The following is a 17,275-nucleotide window of genomic DNA, read 5'->3' on the forward strand; positions in this document are numbered from 1 at the left end:
ATTATAAATTAGGCGTTGCTATACATAAAGAAATGCATTTTTTTTTCCTTTTGATTTTATTTGTCTCCTCGTGATATTCAGGCGTCTATACTAGGGCCTACAGTTTTACTATCGTTAACATAAGAAAATAATTCATACCTTAAAGCCAGGTCGTGTGACATTGCCTATGCTGGGTGGCTGGGGTATTAAGTCATTCACAGCCTCATAGATGTGTCCTGAGAAGAGGAGGGACTCGGGCTCAGGTTCGGAGGGCGCCGCTATCCGACCTGGGGGGAGGGCTGTCCCCTGACTTTTACTGGCAATATGACGACACACCTCCTTCTCCTTCATGATCAGCGAATAGATATTCTTTCCCTGGAAATCAGTCACATTACAGACCCAGAGATATGGTTTTAAAAGTAATAAGTTTAAAAAAATAAAAGCAAAAAAAAAAAAATAAATAAATAAATAAATAAATAAATAAATAAATAAATAAATAAATAAATAAATAAATAAATAAATAAATAAATAAATATATATATATATATATATATATATATATATATATATATATATATATATATATATATATATATATATATATATATATATATATATATATATATATATATATATATGTGTGTGTGTGTGTGTAAAAGGTCCGAATATTCCTATTTATATTTTATTTAAAGTGGATGGTATTGCAGTAGAAGCGCCCCTCAGAATACCGAACCAGCGCAAACAAAATTAATATTAAATTACTTACATAGATTGAACTGGTCAGTCGTGATTCAGTATAAAGAGACACTCTTGAAAAATGATAACACTTGTATTAGATAGATTGCACCCCCGTACAACACTAAGAAAATATATTAATTGCACAACAGACACTAGATTAATTTCTCCGCTTGTTTTACATCGCACAATAATTAAATAAAAAGAAGAGATATAAATGGCACCGTGAAAAATAGTACAACAAAATATAAAAATATATTAACGGCACCCTAGGAAATACATTTAGGACGTCAGACAAACTAATAGTAATCCATTAGGAATAGAAATCCTGATTAAGTCATACTACACAAGAACATGGATCAATCATAGCCTGTCAGGAATGACCCACAAAATACTATTAATTCTAACTATCTTAAATGCACAGAACCCGAAGGTTGTAACTACCAATCTGCCCAGCGGCAGGCACCCACAGGAGAACTCGAACAGTGTCTTTTTTAACCGAGAAAATCGCTCATGACCCATGAGGCAGGCGGGCGTTCCGCTGATTTTTTTGCTCTACTTCTAGGTTCATGAGTCATGAGTGTATTTCTCCACCAACACCCGCAACATGCTTCTCAACATTTGTTCAGAATACACCGTACTTCCCAGCACTACAGCCCAAACAATTTTTTAAGAGGAACTCATACATCCCGCGTGTGCGATCAACCATAAGGTCCTTACACCAGGACTCGGTTAAACACCCCAACCACACCCAATGCTGGGGAGGTGAAAGTTCTTAATAACTACTAGCACCATGGATAGTTATGGGTCCCAGAGTGTGACCTTCCATTCACTCAGTCTCCACCCAGAGCTGGCTTACTCCCACTTCTTTACAGAAGGGCAAACAGCTACCGCCAATCGAGCCTAGGTAGGCTATTGTTCCCGTTGATGAATTTTCCTTAGATGATTAGGTGTTGTATGCGTCTATCTGGAGAGATCCGGGTGAACCAGGTCGACCATCACTATGCTATCACAAAGAAATAAGATTCCATTTAGAATTTTAGGGCATCCACAAGGAAAATTCCACTAAAGTCCCAGATTTCAGAAGGGCAAACTTTGATAGTTTGAAGAGGCAGCTGAGAGAAGGGGTATCACGCTTGGGGGTGAATTACATGACCTCACACAATGTACCCACAGAAGGTGACCTCACCTTACCTGGAGACCTGACGGTTGAGGATGACCTGATCACGAGATCTGAGGTTGACGAGTTCCACAACAATTTAAATAATGAGTTACTTAATGCACAAAGGCAGAACATACCATACAGAAAACTCAGATCAAACAACAATGACCCTAAATGGATAAATAATTATTTAAAGAATATTATTGGACAAAGGAAGGCTATAGGTAGGAGAATAAATCGTGATGAAGTTTACCTACAAGATTATTATAAGGTATTGGCCGGCAGGGTTAAGACCGAGATAAGAAAAGTAAAGAGACATAATGATCTGAAGGTAGCAAGGGAGGCGAAGTCAAACCCCAAGGGATTCTATCAAATGTATCAAACTAAAACACGAGAACAGATTGGACCAATACAGTCAGATACCGGCAAGCTAACTGATAACGACGGAGAAATGAGCAATAATCTGAATAAATATTTTTCAACAGTTTTCACCACCGAAAATTTAAATATGATACCCGGGGCACCGACTCTACACTGAGATAGTGAAGAAATAAATTAGGCTAGATAGTAGTGACTAGTAACGATGTTAGTAAGCAAATATACAAACTAAACCCTAATAAGTCACCAGGTCCCGATGAGATATTTGCCAGAGTATTAAAGGAATGTAAGGAAGAGCTTAGTATACCCTTGGCAAAGTTGTTTAACATGTCCTTAAAAACGGGTGTAGTACCATAATCCTGGAGGTTAGCGAATGTAATACCGATTTTCAAGAAAGGAGATAGATCACTATCCTCTAACTACCGTCCAATCAGTCTAACATCAATTGTAGGCAAATAACTGGAAGCAGTCATTTCAAACTATCCGAAATCACCTGGAGAAGCACAAGTTGAATTCAATGATTCCCAACATGGCTTCACAAGCGGGCGTTCATGTCTAACTAATCTATTGACATTCTTTTCATTTCTTTTCGAATCAGTGGACGAGGGGCACAATTATGACTTTAGTAAAGCCTTCGACAGAGTCCCCCACGAAAGACTAATAAGAAAAGTGGAGGCTCATGGCATTGAGGGAGATATTCTAAAATGGATTAGGGCGTGGTTACAGGACAGGAAACAGAGAGTGAGCATTAACGGCACTAAATCCGATTGGAGCAACGTCACTAGTGGAGTTCCCCAAGGCTCAGTACTTGGACCATTATTACTTATTATATACATAAATGACATAGATATCGGCGTCGACATCAACATAAGTAAATTTGCTGGTGACACTAAAATAGGGCGTGTAATTAAATCTGACGAGTACTCAGCAAACCTACAGGAAGATCTAAACAAATTTTTCGAATGGTCTAAAAAATGGCAGATGAAATTCAATGTGGACAAATGTAAAGTACTCAGCATAGGAGATGTAAACAGGGAAACCAGATACCAGATGAACAACGATGTTATTGAGAAATCCGGATGTGAGAAAGATTGAGGAGTAATGATAAGTAGGAATCTTAAGCCAAGTAAGCAATGTGTATTTCCTGGAAACAAGGCTTATAAAGTACTTGGGTTGATACAAATGAGTGTTAGTTACAAGATTAGCGAGGTCATCCTAAAACTATATCTTGTGCTTGTAAGACCTCACTTGGATTACGCAGTTCAATTCTGGTCACCGCATTACAGAATCCTTGGAAAGAATTAAGAGGAGAATGACAAGACTAATCCCGGGCATTAGGAACCTTGAGTACAAAGACAGGTTAAAGCATTTTAATTTGCACTCCCTCGAGAGACGAAGAGTGAGGGGCAATATGATAGAGGTGCATAAATGGATGTCAGGGCTAAACAAAGGGGGCATTACAAAGGAACTCAAACTATTTAACCAGGAGCGAACTCGTAACAATGGTTTTAAATTAGACAAATTTAGGTTTAGGCGCGAAATATGTAAACATTGGTTTGGAAATAGAGTAGTGGACGAGTGGAAGAAGTTACCAAATATTATCATTAACTCGAATACGCTGGATAGCTTCAAACACAGGTTGGGTAGTTATATGAGCAATTGGGGTTGGGTGTAAATGGGACTGCCCAGTAGGGTGTGTCATAAGGAGGCGAATTTTTTTGTTTTTAGTTTGAAAAATCGGCCCATGGTATTAATGATGTAGTTCTATGTGCAGAATCATGTGATATCTTCAGATTTGAAAAGTTTTCATTTTTTGCTAGGTAAATTTTAACTTGAAATCTTATGAAAATTCAGTATTCCCACCCTTTTACCAACACCACTAAATAGCTTATTTAAAGTAAAATCAGGTTAATTTATTAGGATGAAATGATCCAGAATAGTGAAACGAATGATCTTGACACATTTATTAAATTTAATATTCCTTTAGAAAACAAAATCATCAAATACAAAAACCGGTTTTACTACTACGACCCGGTAAAGTTGCTGCACCATAGAGAACATGTCTTTCTTGCTTCTGTTTCTACTCATCACTCCTTGCTGACCACCTGAGCTCGGATGTAGCCTTCCCTCCTCTCCTGGCTGTACACGTGACTGCTGGCCTCGGCTCACTTGCTGTACACAACGCCTGGGTGTGCGAGGGCCAGGCAGGGACACATGCATGGGGTTGTCCAGGAAAGCTCTGACTTGAACATTGGTGAGGCTGTAAGAGGGGGCTCACTGCCAGCCTGGATGTTATCCAGATCTATGAGATCAGTGAGGGTCTTGGTACCTAGATTGACTTCTCAGGAGTCTTCCTGACCCTGAAGGAATCGTCACCAACTGATTCGTCATGCCCAGATCCTCTCACAAGTCTCATATCCAAGATCTTTTTGACTGCCACTCTTCTCTCCTCCTCATCCTTACTGCAGAGCATTGTCTGCAGAACTGCCTCGGGATGAGCATACCAGGAAGATCTCCTCACAGTCTGCTCCACAATCTGAACAACCTTCCTTGGCTGACTCCTCAGGAGCTCAAGCTGGAAGAGAACATGCCTTGGACCTTCGGAGAACGATAACTTGACCTTGGTGTTGAACCAATTTGGCAAGTAGACACTCACGATGAATTGGACAATAAGTCTCAGGTTGTGAAGCTGGTTTCCTTTCAGTTTATGATGAGCGACCCAAATTCTGCAGAACCTGAGAGCCGTTGTGAGCCACCTAGAATGTGAGACTGGACCTATCTGCAGGTAAGCAAGTCTATCAGGCATGACCCCAGTTTTGATGGCACTGCAAATCATGTAACCATAGGACTGGTCAGTACTCAGGTCGTCAGTGACAGTATGTGCAAGCTCAACGAGTGGAGGGCCAACTGTGATTTTTTCAAAGCTCGGATTTATTTCTAACTCAGTGGCAGAGTCCAGCATCTTGCCAAGAGGACCAGACCATCTGTTGTTTGAAAGAGTCTCTGCCATCCAGCTCCTGGATCAGATGTCTGAGTAACTCTTGTGTGGAGGTCACAAACACCGCATCTCAGCTTTCCCTCCCAATCTTCCGCTGCTCTATCCACTGTATGACCCCCTGCCACCCTGTGTTCGTGTTGTTCCTCCAATGGCCTGTGTGGGTCTGGTCTACGTTCCTCCTCTCTCTGAGCCAAGTTCACAATGTTATCTGCCACTATCTCAGCTGGTTTCCTGATGTCATCTTTCTCTGGAGTGAAATGCCACAAATGCCTTCCCTCCTGGTTCACTGCAGCAGGAGTAGTGTTCCTCCTCTCACCATGGCAGGGAACAACTTGTCAGAATCTCCAACTTTCATGAACACTTTAGTGTCATCCCTTCTCGCATCAAAGAACAAACAATTGATTCCATTTTCTCTTATCCCCTTATCAAACTCCTCTTCTAGGTTACTGACAAGTTTCTCCTGAGCTCTCCTTACTTTGTTATGATCTATCACCAGGTGAACATCATCAGGTGTTATCAAACCACCGTCAACCCAGGCAGCTGTTGCTATCTCTGCAGTTTCTCTGAGACCAGTGTGGTGTCGCATGCTGGCCAGAGCTATGCTCGGGATATCTTTCCTATTTCGAATCTTATGCCTGGAAGGTTTGGGATCATTATTTTCTGGGTTAGGGAGAAAGTCACCATTCTCCTGGTCAGCACTCGGATCAGCCATGGGGAAGTCATTAAACTCTGAATCAGCTTGACTCCAATCATCGGCCTTTTTTACCTCACCCTGGGCCTTCTCAAGTCTCTTTCCTCTTCTGTCTCTCTGTGGCAGCTCTCGTCTCTTGACCTGGAATATCTTGGCTAGAAATCATGAGTTCTCTATACTGCCAGCGTCTTCTCTCTGTGCTTTTGACAAAATGCCAGTTGATCAGGAATCTTCAGGTCTGACGCTATAAATACAGGAGATAGCCCCGGATTTACAGTCACGATCGCATCCAAACTCAGGACAGAGGTTACCTGGGCACTTGCAAGTAATTATGTCAAATAACTGGTCCAGTTGCTTGGCAAGTCAACCTAACTGCAGTTTCTCCTCCCAAGAGAGATATTCTTGGCCTTCCCAACTGGCTAGCAGTCTCTCACTAATCTTCTTCTGACTTGGTTATGACTGAGGTCGGAACTGAGCGTTAGCCAGAGTGTACTGTGCCAAGACAGCTTTGGTCATATCACTGGTAATGTCTTTGTTTGTGTAAGTTCTTTGGTTATTTTCACTGATTTGCCTGATTAAAACACCGTATCTCAAAGCATCTCTCAATGTAGGCAACTCCGACTTCAGGAGCTCTCTCCCAGACCCAAGATAGTGACTGAGATGGCTGGATTTTTGGTTCCTCGTCCTGACACAAGCAGCCATCGCAAATATTATTAACTTATAAATGCATCAGAATCTGAAACAGAAAAAATATTGTTAGTTGGGTTGTTAAAGAATGAAGTCAGAAAGCAATGTTCACTATTTAATTGTAATGCACTAATGCAGCTGTACGTTAGATTTTCGATAAATTTCACGCTAAAATTTACCTAGCAAAAGTTTGCAAAATATTGAAACTGAAATTATTTTCTGTTTATATACACTAAAATCTACCAAAAAAGTGATGGGCCATTAGTTTTAGCTGATCTTCCCTCCTATGACACACCCTACTGCCCAGTATGGGCCAAAGGGCCAGCTGCAGTTTCCTCCATTCTTATGTTCTTATGCTACGGCGGTTCATCCAGTTAATTATCAGAAACAGCTGCCCGCTCGCCGGTTGGTTAGTATCCGCCCGTTAGATAGTCATCCACCAGGTTAGACAGTCATCTGCCAATTAGGTAGTTATCCGACAACTAGGTAGTTATCCGACAAATAGGATAACTAAGCTTTATTAACCACTGCTAAATTCTTCTCCACCCTATCTAAACAATGTCTGAGATCTAATGAAGACTTACTTATGCACGGTCGAAAGAGTGTGCCGAGGACGCATGCCACGTGGTCGCTTCTCGGCGGAGCACGGACTGGCACGTCGGTATACAGTAGGTAGCCGCCAACAGAGTGACCTCTCGTGGGTGACCAGCTCTCACCGAAGGCACGCCGCCAGTTGGGACTACTTAATTCAAAATTAGCACTAATTTTAATACTTGTTAACATTATTTAATTCCGGACCGAGCTTTCGCATAGCTTTTGGGGAAATAAGCCATTTTCTCATGGGACATGACGTCATCCCTCCGCGTATTTTATTAGTTTTTCCAAAGGACACACGTAACATATTTTAAACTGGAAAACTAACCAAAATAACTGCTAATTTTATAGCTGTCCTTTCCTTCATATATCGTGTACACGTTAATTTGATAAGGTACTTTTAATTTCTATAGGCCTAATTGGCTAAGCAGTAGTTCAAGATGCCTCCACTCGAGCGCATGAGGGCGTTGCTTGAAGGCTTTGTTTTAACTCGGCAAGCGGTGTGAGTGCATTTCAGCCTGGTCTACCTATGTTTCCCTTTTCGTCTCACCAGTAATTTTCATTCTAACATCTCTAAACATCACAATAAAATTTCTGAATTTATACATAAAGACGAAAGCTAAGGTGTTCCATTGTTTCCCTTTTCCCTGTGTAATTTTATCTATATATATATATATATATATATATATATATATATATATATATATATATATATATATATATATATATATATATATATATATATATATATTGCGTGTTTTATGACAAATGAAAATGTAGGTTGTGAAAAAAAACTAAGGAGACAGCAGGACCTGTTTATTAGTCTTACGTTTCGACCGCACAGGGTCTTTTTCCGAAAGTAAATACAAGTAGTAGTAGTAGAGATGTAGAAAAGAGAACCGTTGGCTCTGAAGATGCAAGAAGATGTAGGAGGAAAGTAAAGTTTGGAAGTGGGAAATACGGTGGTAGATTGAAAGCAGGTGTGTTAATCCACCTTGCGGGGACAGGGTTTTGTGTACCACGACAGCACTCCCACAGGTCAACTTAGGCAAGGGGAGGAAAGCTAAGCTAAGCTAAGTTTATTTTATGGGATTGTTTGGGTCCCCTCCAGGTCCTTGTGTATCTGAAAAGATATCCCCATCTTTTTCATTTCCTAATTTTTAGTTTACGAGAGTTTGTAGGATTTTGGTAATTGGTTTGTGTGTCTTAGATTTCATTGTGTGTTTATTGGTTCTGGTTCTGAAACATCGTTTATTATGCTCTTTGGCCACCAGCTGTGTTGTGGTAATGAGTTTATGCGTTAGTTTTTGTAATATGGGGTCCTCTAATACTTGGAGTTTTTCCCATATTGCTATTACTTGATTGTGCGTTCTGATGTTGATTGTGGTTATGTTAAGTTCTATATGTAAGTCGCTACTCTTCGGAGGGCTATGTTTTAGACTTCCTGCATTTTAAGTTTATTTATTTTTATATAATGTTAAGTGTACTGGTATTTGTTTGATTTACGGAATCTTCTGAGTTTTGTTAGTTCGGTTTGGGCTATTGCGATCCTTTCTTTGATAATATGTGGGAGTATGCCATTTCTTATGATTTTAGGGGCAAGGACTAATCCATTATCTGCATATGGCATATTTTGGTTTTTGACAGTGAAGGGATATGGTTTTGTTTTGTTATATGTTTGCTTTAATTTTCCATTTTCTTTCGTAATTATTTATGGTTTTGATTCTCTGTTTGGTCTGATTGCCATCATTTGTTTCGATTTCCCCTGTTATTGGATATTTTGAGTTACATCGTCTGCATATGCAATGTACTCTACTCAGAGTTCCTTGGTTTTAGCATATTTGCTGTCCTATGTAGTTGTGGATGATGAATTTGGCTGTAGTCCGGTAAGTTGAAAAGGAGAGTCGTGTGTTGGGAGGCATGTTGAGTTGGGTAATCTTACAGTATATTTGAGTCCTTCATGCCATACCTTACCGAAGGCTATGCTCACATGGCCTTAGTACTATGTTGCACTGGTTTCTGTTGCTGGTTGCATTTGCGATGGATTCGTATTTTTAGGCTATTGCAGTGTTGGTGTGTCTGGTTATATTTATTTTCATACTTTAGGTAGTTTCTTAGTCTATGGTAGATTATTTCTTCGAATATTTTGCTGGGTATTTCCAGAAGTGATATGGGTCTATAGTTTTCTGCCTGTTGGGTTCTTTTCTTGTTTTGGAATGAGTCTTATTTTCGCTATTTTAAATGTTAATGGGAAGAATCCGGCTGCTATTGAAGCATTGCAGATATCTGCAAGCTGTTTGATCATTGGTGGAGGTATGTTTTGCAGTAAGGTTTTGTTTATTTAACGTATTCCGGGTGATTTATTCTTGAAGTTGGCAATTGTCTCTTTGATGTCGTGTGTGGTTATTGGAGCAATTAGTGGGTTGTTGTTGTCTAACATGTTGCGCTTGATTGTCCTGTAGGGCTGCTATTTGGCTGTGTTTTGGTTCAGGTGTGTTCTCTCCATCTGTTCTGTTTGTCTGCAGAAGTTTTTATTTTCCTCATCTGTGATTTTGTATAAGCCGCTCCAAAATATTCTAAATATTATTTCTTTAAGTTGGGGCTCTATGATATTTTTTCCGTTTTTTGTCTCTAAGGTGGTTATTTTCTACTGAGTTACTTCCCATGAGGTTTTAAACTTTCGTCCAGAAGCCTTTTGGGTTTTTGCAGTCTGCTTGTGTGTTGGTGATTAGTTGATTCCATTTTTCAAGTGTTTTCTTTTGCACATTTCGTTTAGTTCCTCTTTGAGGTTAATATATAGTATTGTGGTGTACTGGCCCCAGCCGTGTGTTTTTATATACTCGGAGAGGTTGGCGAATCTAGTTTGGATAGTCTTTTCTTCATGCGTTATGTGCAATATGTTGTTTTGGAGATGTCCTTTATCATGGCTGTTGTGATTTTTGTGAATCAGGTTTCTAAGTCCATATCGATCTCGGTCGTGTTTTTCTTGTGGAATTGTATTGTGTCGTCTGTGTTAAGGGCTGTTTTAAAATTTCCCAGTTTTCTTTATTGACTGAGTATCTTGGTATCGAGGGAATATGTATTGGCAATGTGGAGAGCGTTACTATTATAGGTAAGTGGTCACTGGTGCTGGTGGGTCCAGCTTTTATGTGTGTGTAAATGGTGGTGTCTGTTGATCAGAACTATGTCGGGTTTCCCCGAGTTTCCCACCATTATAAGTGTTTGGAAGTCTAGGTCGAGGTGTGTAATGCTGCTATGTTCGACTAAGCCATGCCATATTTTTCCTCCTGGATTTCTGTTGTGGTGCCCAAGGGTTGTGTCGTGCATTTAAATCGCCTAAGAAGTATGCCGGGCTGTTTCGTCTGGTTAGTTTTAGGGGGTCTCCTGTCGGGAATAAAGGTCTTTTAAGTGGTAGATATGATGTTCCTATTGTTATTGGTCGTCTGGTGGTATTTGTTTCTACTACCAGGAAGTTACTTTGAAAGTTGTCAATTATTTTGTATTAAATTGTTCGTTTAATTGAAATTGCTATCCCGCCATGGGCGTTCTTCATATACAATTCATTGGTGTTCGTGGTAATTAAATATTTAGATTTTTTTCGTTTTTGTTTTTTCGTCCGTGCGCATTGATAAGTATAATGTTTGGGGTCTATTATGTTGTATATGTTTGTAAGTTCTGTTTTCTCATCTGATTCCAGGTGAGAACGTTGTGTTGGATTATCTTTAATGTTCTGTTTTGTATAGTTGTGGATCGCGGGAACTTGGTGCATGTTGTTTGCTGGCTCGTGATTCTCCTGTTGAGTGTCTATGTCTTTCTTCTTTTAGTCCGGATCTGATATTCTTGTGTTTTGTTACATCTACCTTTCTATTCTGTTGTATTTAGTGTTTAGTCTTCTTCCTCTGATCACTGTTTCTATGTAGGCTTCTTCTACCCTGTCATCTTCATATGTAAGTTTGACTGTGCCTTCTTTGATCTCGTGCACAAATTTTTTGTTTGATCTTATCGGCTGTGTTTTGACGGAGTACTGAATCGGATGCCGATCTCCACACCTTGGTCTATCATCTTCTGCACTCCGGTTGTTGAATATGGGGAACACGTTGGACAGTGGGGATCTCCGTGCTTTCCCTTTGGTTGGGTCAGCTCTGGCAGTTTGTGGCTTCTCTGACTGGTGAGTTGTGTTAGCTGGTGCTTTGTATACTCGCGACGTGGACGGAGGACTTATTTCAGCTATTAAAGAAGCTGAACCCTAAGGGCAAAGTTACAAAGGGTCCTCTCATCAGAGATAGTGTAGCTAACTGGAGTAGTGGTGTTCCTTCTACTGCACAATAGAGGTTTTCCGTCTGCAAGTCTCAGACTAAAACTGAGGCTTAGTGATGTATTTCGTCTTATTGATCCCCCTCCTTCAGTTGATAATCTTTCTTCCCTTTCTCTTCGCCGCAATGTTGCTTCACTCTCTCTCTTTTACAGGTTCTTTAACGGGCAATGATCGTTGGATTTGGCATCCTGTGTACCCCCGGCAAGGCCGCGGGCTCGTAACACACGTCTTGGCCGCGGTGCAAACCGTTTACTCTGTAAATGTCGGTCACACTAGAATAATCGGTATAATACATCCTCCTTTCCTCACACAATCAAACTGTGAAATGCTTTGCCTTCTTCTGTTTTTCCATGCTCATGCAATGTCTAACTACAAAAAAAGCTGCATTTCCGGCATCTTCGTGGTGTAGAATAACATACGCTTGTAACAGCACCATTTGTATTATATAAATATTTACCCAAATATATATTACCCATATATTCACCAAGTCATTCATCCATGAGTATGAATCAATTGGTGAATTGACATTTACTCTGGGGAGCGGGCGAGGTCAAGTTTGGTCAGCGCAGCTCAGCAACAAACATCTGACACGTTTCCTTTAGGACCTGCCTGACCACCCTCTCTCCCTGGTGTGAGAGAGAGATGATCATATCACTTGTTACCGAGTGAACAACTCACTTAACTGTTCTCCTATACAAGTGCACTAAGACATTTCCCTGAGCAGAGAAGGTACAATATACTCTCAACTGAACTCAGTACCTGTGAAACTATATTTTTCTACAATAAAGCAAAACCAACAAAGCGTTTACTTCAGCCCTGCCACTTATCAATTCAAGAACTAATATATATATATATATATATATATATATATATATATACACTAGAAGAATCGCCGCCCTCCGGGCGGCTCATCTGCTAGGCAACGGTAGGTCGCCACCCTCCGGGAGGCTCCACATTGTCTCACTGTTCAGTCCCCAAAACTTCTTCTTCCACCAACAGTTCATTAACAGTGTATGTAAGTTCCACCATGTTTTTCACTACAACGGTACAGCAATGTATATTTTTTTTAGCATTAAACTGTTATTATTTTATTGTCTAATCATCACTACATATAACACCACCCATCATCACTCCATATAACATCATCCATCATCATTACATATAACACCATCCATCATCACTACATATAACACCATCCATCATCACTACATATAACATCATCCATCATCACTACATATAACACCACCCATCATCACTACATATAACAACATCCATCATCACTACATATAACATCATCCATCATCACTACATATAACATCATTCATCATCACTACATATAACACCATCCATCATCACTACATATAACAACATCCATCATCACTACATATAACACCACCCATCATCACGACATAAAAGAATATCCATCATCACTACATATAACATCATCACCCATCATCACTACATATAACACCCTCCATCATCACTAAAGATCTGTAAAGTAGTTTCTGAGATCCTCTTGCGGACACACACATACACACAAACACACACACAAATACACAGACATACTTCTTTGTTTTATATACAGTATATATAAATAAATAAATAAATATATATATATATATATATATATATATATATATATATATATATATATATATATATATATATATATATATATATATATATATATATATATATATACTTCATTTTTAGTCCATATAACACGCGGACTTTGAACATATAATCAACGACCTCACCAGCAAGGAATCGAACCCTCGACCTACTGGGTGTGACTAGGGAACGCTTACCGGCTAGCCACAAGGACACTAAAAGCAGTTCTAGACTCTGTTATATTTCACACAAAGCCTGTTCATTGAGCTGATGGCATATATTGGTATTATCGTACAGTAAGAGTGACAGACGTAGGATATTAGGTTCCAAGTGTCATAAGGAAACGCGAGTATATATATATACGACACCGCATAAGAGGCACGGGCAGTTTCTAATGAGGTTCACGGCGCCATCAGCTCGATGAACAGGCTGAGAAATATAACAGAGTCTAGAACTGCTTTAGTGTCCTTGTGTCTAGCCGGGTATATGCTCCCTCAGTCACACCCAGTGCAGGTCGAGGGTTCGATTCTTGCTGGTGAGGTCGTTGATTATATGTTCAAAGTCCGCGTGTTATATGGACTAAAAAATGAAGTATATATATGCACCTCGCGTTTCATACCAGCTGGATTCGGTAAAATGCGCTACTGACACCACATAAGAGTAACGGCAGTTTCCTCAATGAGTGTTCACGGCGCCACTAGCTCGATGGAACAGGCTTTTGTGTAGAAATATAACAGAGTCTAGAACTGTTTTTAGTGTCCTTGTGGCTCAGCCGGTGTTCCCTAGTCACACCCAGTAGGTCGAGGGTTCGATTCCTTACAGAGGTCGTTGATTATATATATATATATATATATATATATATATATATATATATATATATATTATTACGAACCCCTCCACCGATTGTCATGATCTACCTACCTTAAGAAAGCACTACGAAATCACGCCATCTATTGTCTTGATCTACCTACCTGTACAATCATTTGAGTCAACGCTATCTAGGGACGCATATGACGAGCATGATTCGTCTTAGTTACCACTCCAAAGTTTCTCTCCATATCCTGGTTGTTGCGTCACTCTCCAAGTCTTCTTTGTCATCGAATTCGAGGATGAGGACACACTCTGGAAGTGACCACAGGATCGGTATCCCTAAACCTATGAGTACAGTGACTACTCATTGCCTCACAATACTCACCCACTGGCCAGCCATCTCAGCTCCTCAATGGTATTTATAATCTTGTATTGCCCCACGTCCATAATTTTTGCTTCAAAATTGTTTATGTTGTATTAATATGTATATACTGTTAATGCTTTAGTTAAGGCGGTTGGCGGGTAAATTTATAGGCATTAACATTTGTTATGAATGGTGGCACTATTATACACAACGAAAACTCGCATCCTTTGCCCACCCTTTATAGTCCGATTGTTCTTGTTTATTGTTGTTACCTGTCAGATCTGCAGACTTTAACTATATTTCTAAATCCCCAACTTCGTAACAAATGATGACCGTGACAGGACCCGACCTATACCATATACCTTTCCTCCTCCCTTTGTTACTCATTGTTAATTATCTCTCCCAGTCACTTCTGTTCACAATTACTTTTTACGGTGGTTTAAAGTTTCCATATGTGTGCATATATTGGTATTATCGTACATAAGAGTGACAGACGTAGGATATTAGGGTTCCGCGTCATAAGGTTTACCTGTTATTACACGTGCGGCGTCGTAGTTAGCCTATCGAGTGAGAAGAATCCTGATCTGTTTAATGCCGTACCTCACTCCAGAGAGAAGGTTCCATAGTCACTAGTTTAGGTGAAGTGATATTCTGGGACGCCCTGCCTAACAGGACCCCATAATTATAAAGTCTCACTATTGTTTCTTATTATCTCATTCAGGTCAATCATACCAAACTCCAGGGTTGTTAATCCTGATCTTTATATAAATGCCGTAATACGCCCTTCCTTCAAGTATATCAGGTACAGCATATCCTACCTTATATTAATGCCGTGGATACGCCCCAATTTCTTCAAGTCTCTTATCCTTCTCATGATTCTCAGAAGAACAATAATCATAAGTGTAATTTCCTAGGTATAACTTGTTAGTTTCGACTTCTGGTTATCCATCGCCGTGATATTTCTTAGGCGTCCACTTATCTTATCTTTGACCATTAGTTAATTTATCCTATTTTTCTCAACAATGGCCACCTCAGGCTTTGACTTCCAGGATTTTATTGAAAATCCTTTCCGTAGCTAAATTGACAAGGTTAATATCCTGAAGAAAGAGAATGGAGAAATAGCCAACTATTACAATATCCCATTTTCATTGTTAACCGACTAAGGAAATGTTAAAATCATGTGATTGAAGTGTTGGTTCAAAGAGTTTTAAAGAATCCAAAGGTTAGATTAACGCCCATGTCCAAGAAACTTCAACCACTATCCACCACCCTCCTCACCAGAAGTTGCCTCTAGGTCTGGCTAGCCTCAAGAAGAAAACACAACGAATAGACGTCTTAGAACTAGAACGAGCTAGGTTCGAGTCTCCAAATCAAATGAAAGAACCTGAGTTGAAATTGCGCTGCCTGGAGCAGGAGGGAAGGTCGGAACAGGCCAAGTTGAAATATGAGGAAAGGTTGGGAAACAGGCCAAGTTGGAGCAGGAGAAAAAGTTGAACAGGCTGTTGGAGCAGGAGGAAAAGTTGAACAGACAAGTTGGAGCATGAGAATGTTGAACAGGCCAAGGAGCAAAAAGTTGGAGCATGAGGAAGTTAATGAACAGGCCAAGTTGGAACATGAGGAAAGGATGGAACAGTCCGGTTGGAGCAGGAGGTTAGGGCCTGAAAGAACTAGAGAGAGAGAGCAGAAGTCACCTTAACATTGAGTTTAAATCAAAAGAAGCGGCATTAAGAGAGAGAAACCATGTTTTAACCCCTACACGCTTTCCCTTGTTCCTGGGTTGATGAACTGGATATGGACGGGTCATTTAGGACTTTTATAGCAACAGCTGGGAAGAATGAGTGACCAAAGGACCAGTGGGTGTGTCGGTGTTAGTTCCTGGGGACTATGGTGTAAGGCTCGTAGAGTTTATAATTGCTAGACCAGACTGACACCATGATAACGTAAAAGAATATCCTCACCTCTTATGCTATCACGCCAGATGGATACCGGCAGAAGTCGTAAACCAACCAAACCATTTTCACACACCTTGTTGAGTTTTGTTTCCAAGAAAAGTTTAGTTTTTTAAGAAGTGTTAGAGGCCACAGAGACCTCCATTATTTGCAGATTTGTTAACCCAGGTAGTCCTGAGGAGGGAAGAGCAAGATACCACATTTCACAGTCTTGGTGACATGGAGGAGCGTGGAGAGGTTAATTTAGGGCAAAAGCGTTGGCTGGCTGATGCGTACGCTTTGCTGGTGGAGTCACTAAGCAGTAGAGAACGTGGTACTTCCCGACATGTTAGGTCCTCTGATGATAACCTTGGGAACGTGAGTGGTAGGCCTGAAAGCGTCCCACACCTACTCCCCGATGCAAACTAAGCTTACTTGCACTCTACTGTAAAACCCAGGCCATACGATCCAGTCTTGTAAACGACCGCGGTCACTGCTAAAAGAAGTTCCCTGATCCCAAATCCAAACCAATAGCAACCACCACCGGAAAGGCCCCATCAGGACTTTCTTCATTCACCCAGAGAGTACCAATCATAGAGGGGTCTGTTCTCTATTCGCATACTACGATACGTGGCGCAGCACAATCTATCCTCCTGTTTAACGTCATTCCTGATATATCTACTGCATTTACTAATGAGAGGTTCTAATTTCAGATCTCTCATCCCATTCTTTCCCATTTTAGCTAAAGTACTCAATGTCCTTGATTACTGGGGGAAGTGCAATAGCCATTAGAGTTAATCTAATGCCAGTGGTGGCATTCATTTATTATTGGGTAATGACTTGGTAGGAGATCTAGTGGTTCCAACCATAAAGATGAAAGCCGACTCTCCCTCACCTGTCAACTCCACCACTGACCTTGAAGGCTGAAACTATTCCCCACCTTTTCCCATCTGAGCTGTCACCCGGTCACAGAGTGCGAAATGGGCCCTTCATCTGAGAAACCAATCAATATCTCCACCCATT

The 17,275-nt window shown here is 40.4% G+C and overlaps 1 protein-coding gene across 1 annotated transcript in view; it reads right to left on the reverse strand.

Annotated features, from left to right (window-relative positions):
• Positions 1 to 17,275, reverse strand: part of LOC121869134 (docking protein 2-like) — a 109,653-nt gene that overhangs the window by 22,328 nt on the left and 70,050 nt on the right. Inside the window, exon 7 of the mRNA XM_042370321.1 lies at positions 139 to 354. Coding sequence (XP_042226255.1) covers positions 139 to 354 — 216 coding nt within the window. The remainder of the gene's footprint in view (positions 1 to 138; positions 355 to 17,275) is intronic.

Source organism: Homarus americanus, unplaced genomic scaffold, assembly GCF_018991925.1.
Source record: "Homarus americanus isolate GMGI-L3 unplaced genomic scaffold, GMGI_Hamer_2.0 scaffold25467, whole genome shotgun sequence".
NCBI lineage: Eukaryota > Metazoa > Arthropoda > Malacostraca > Decapoda > Nephropidae > Homarus > Homarus americanus.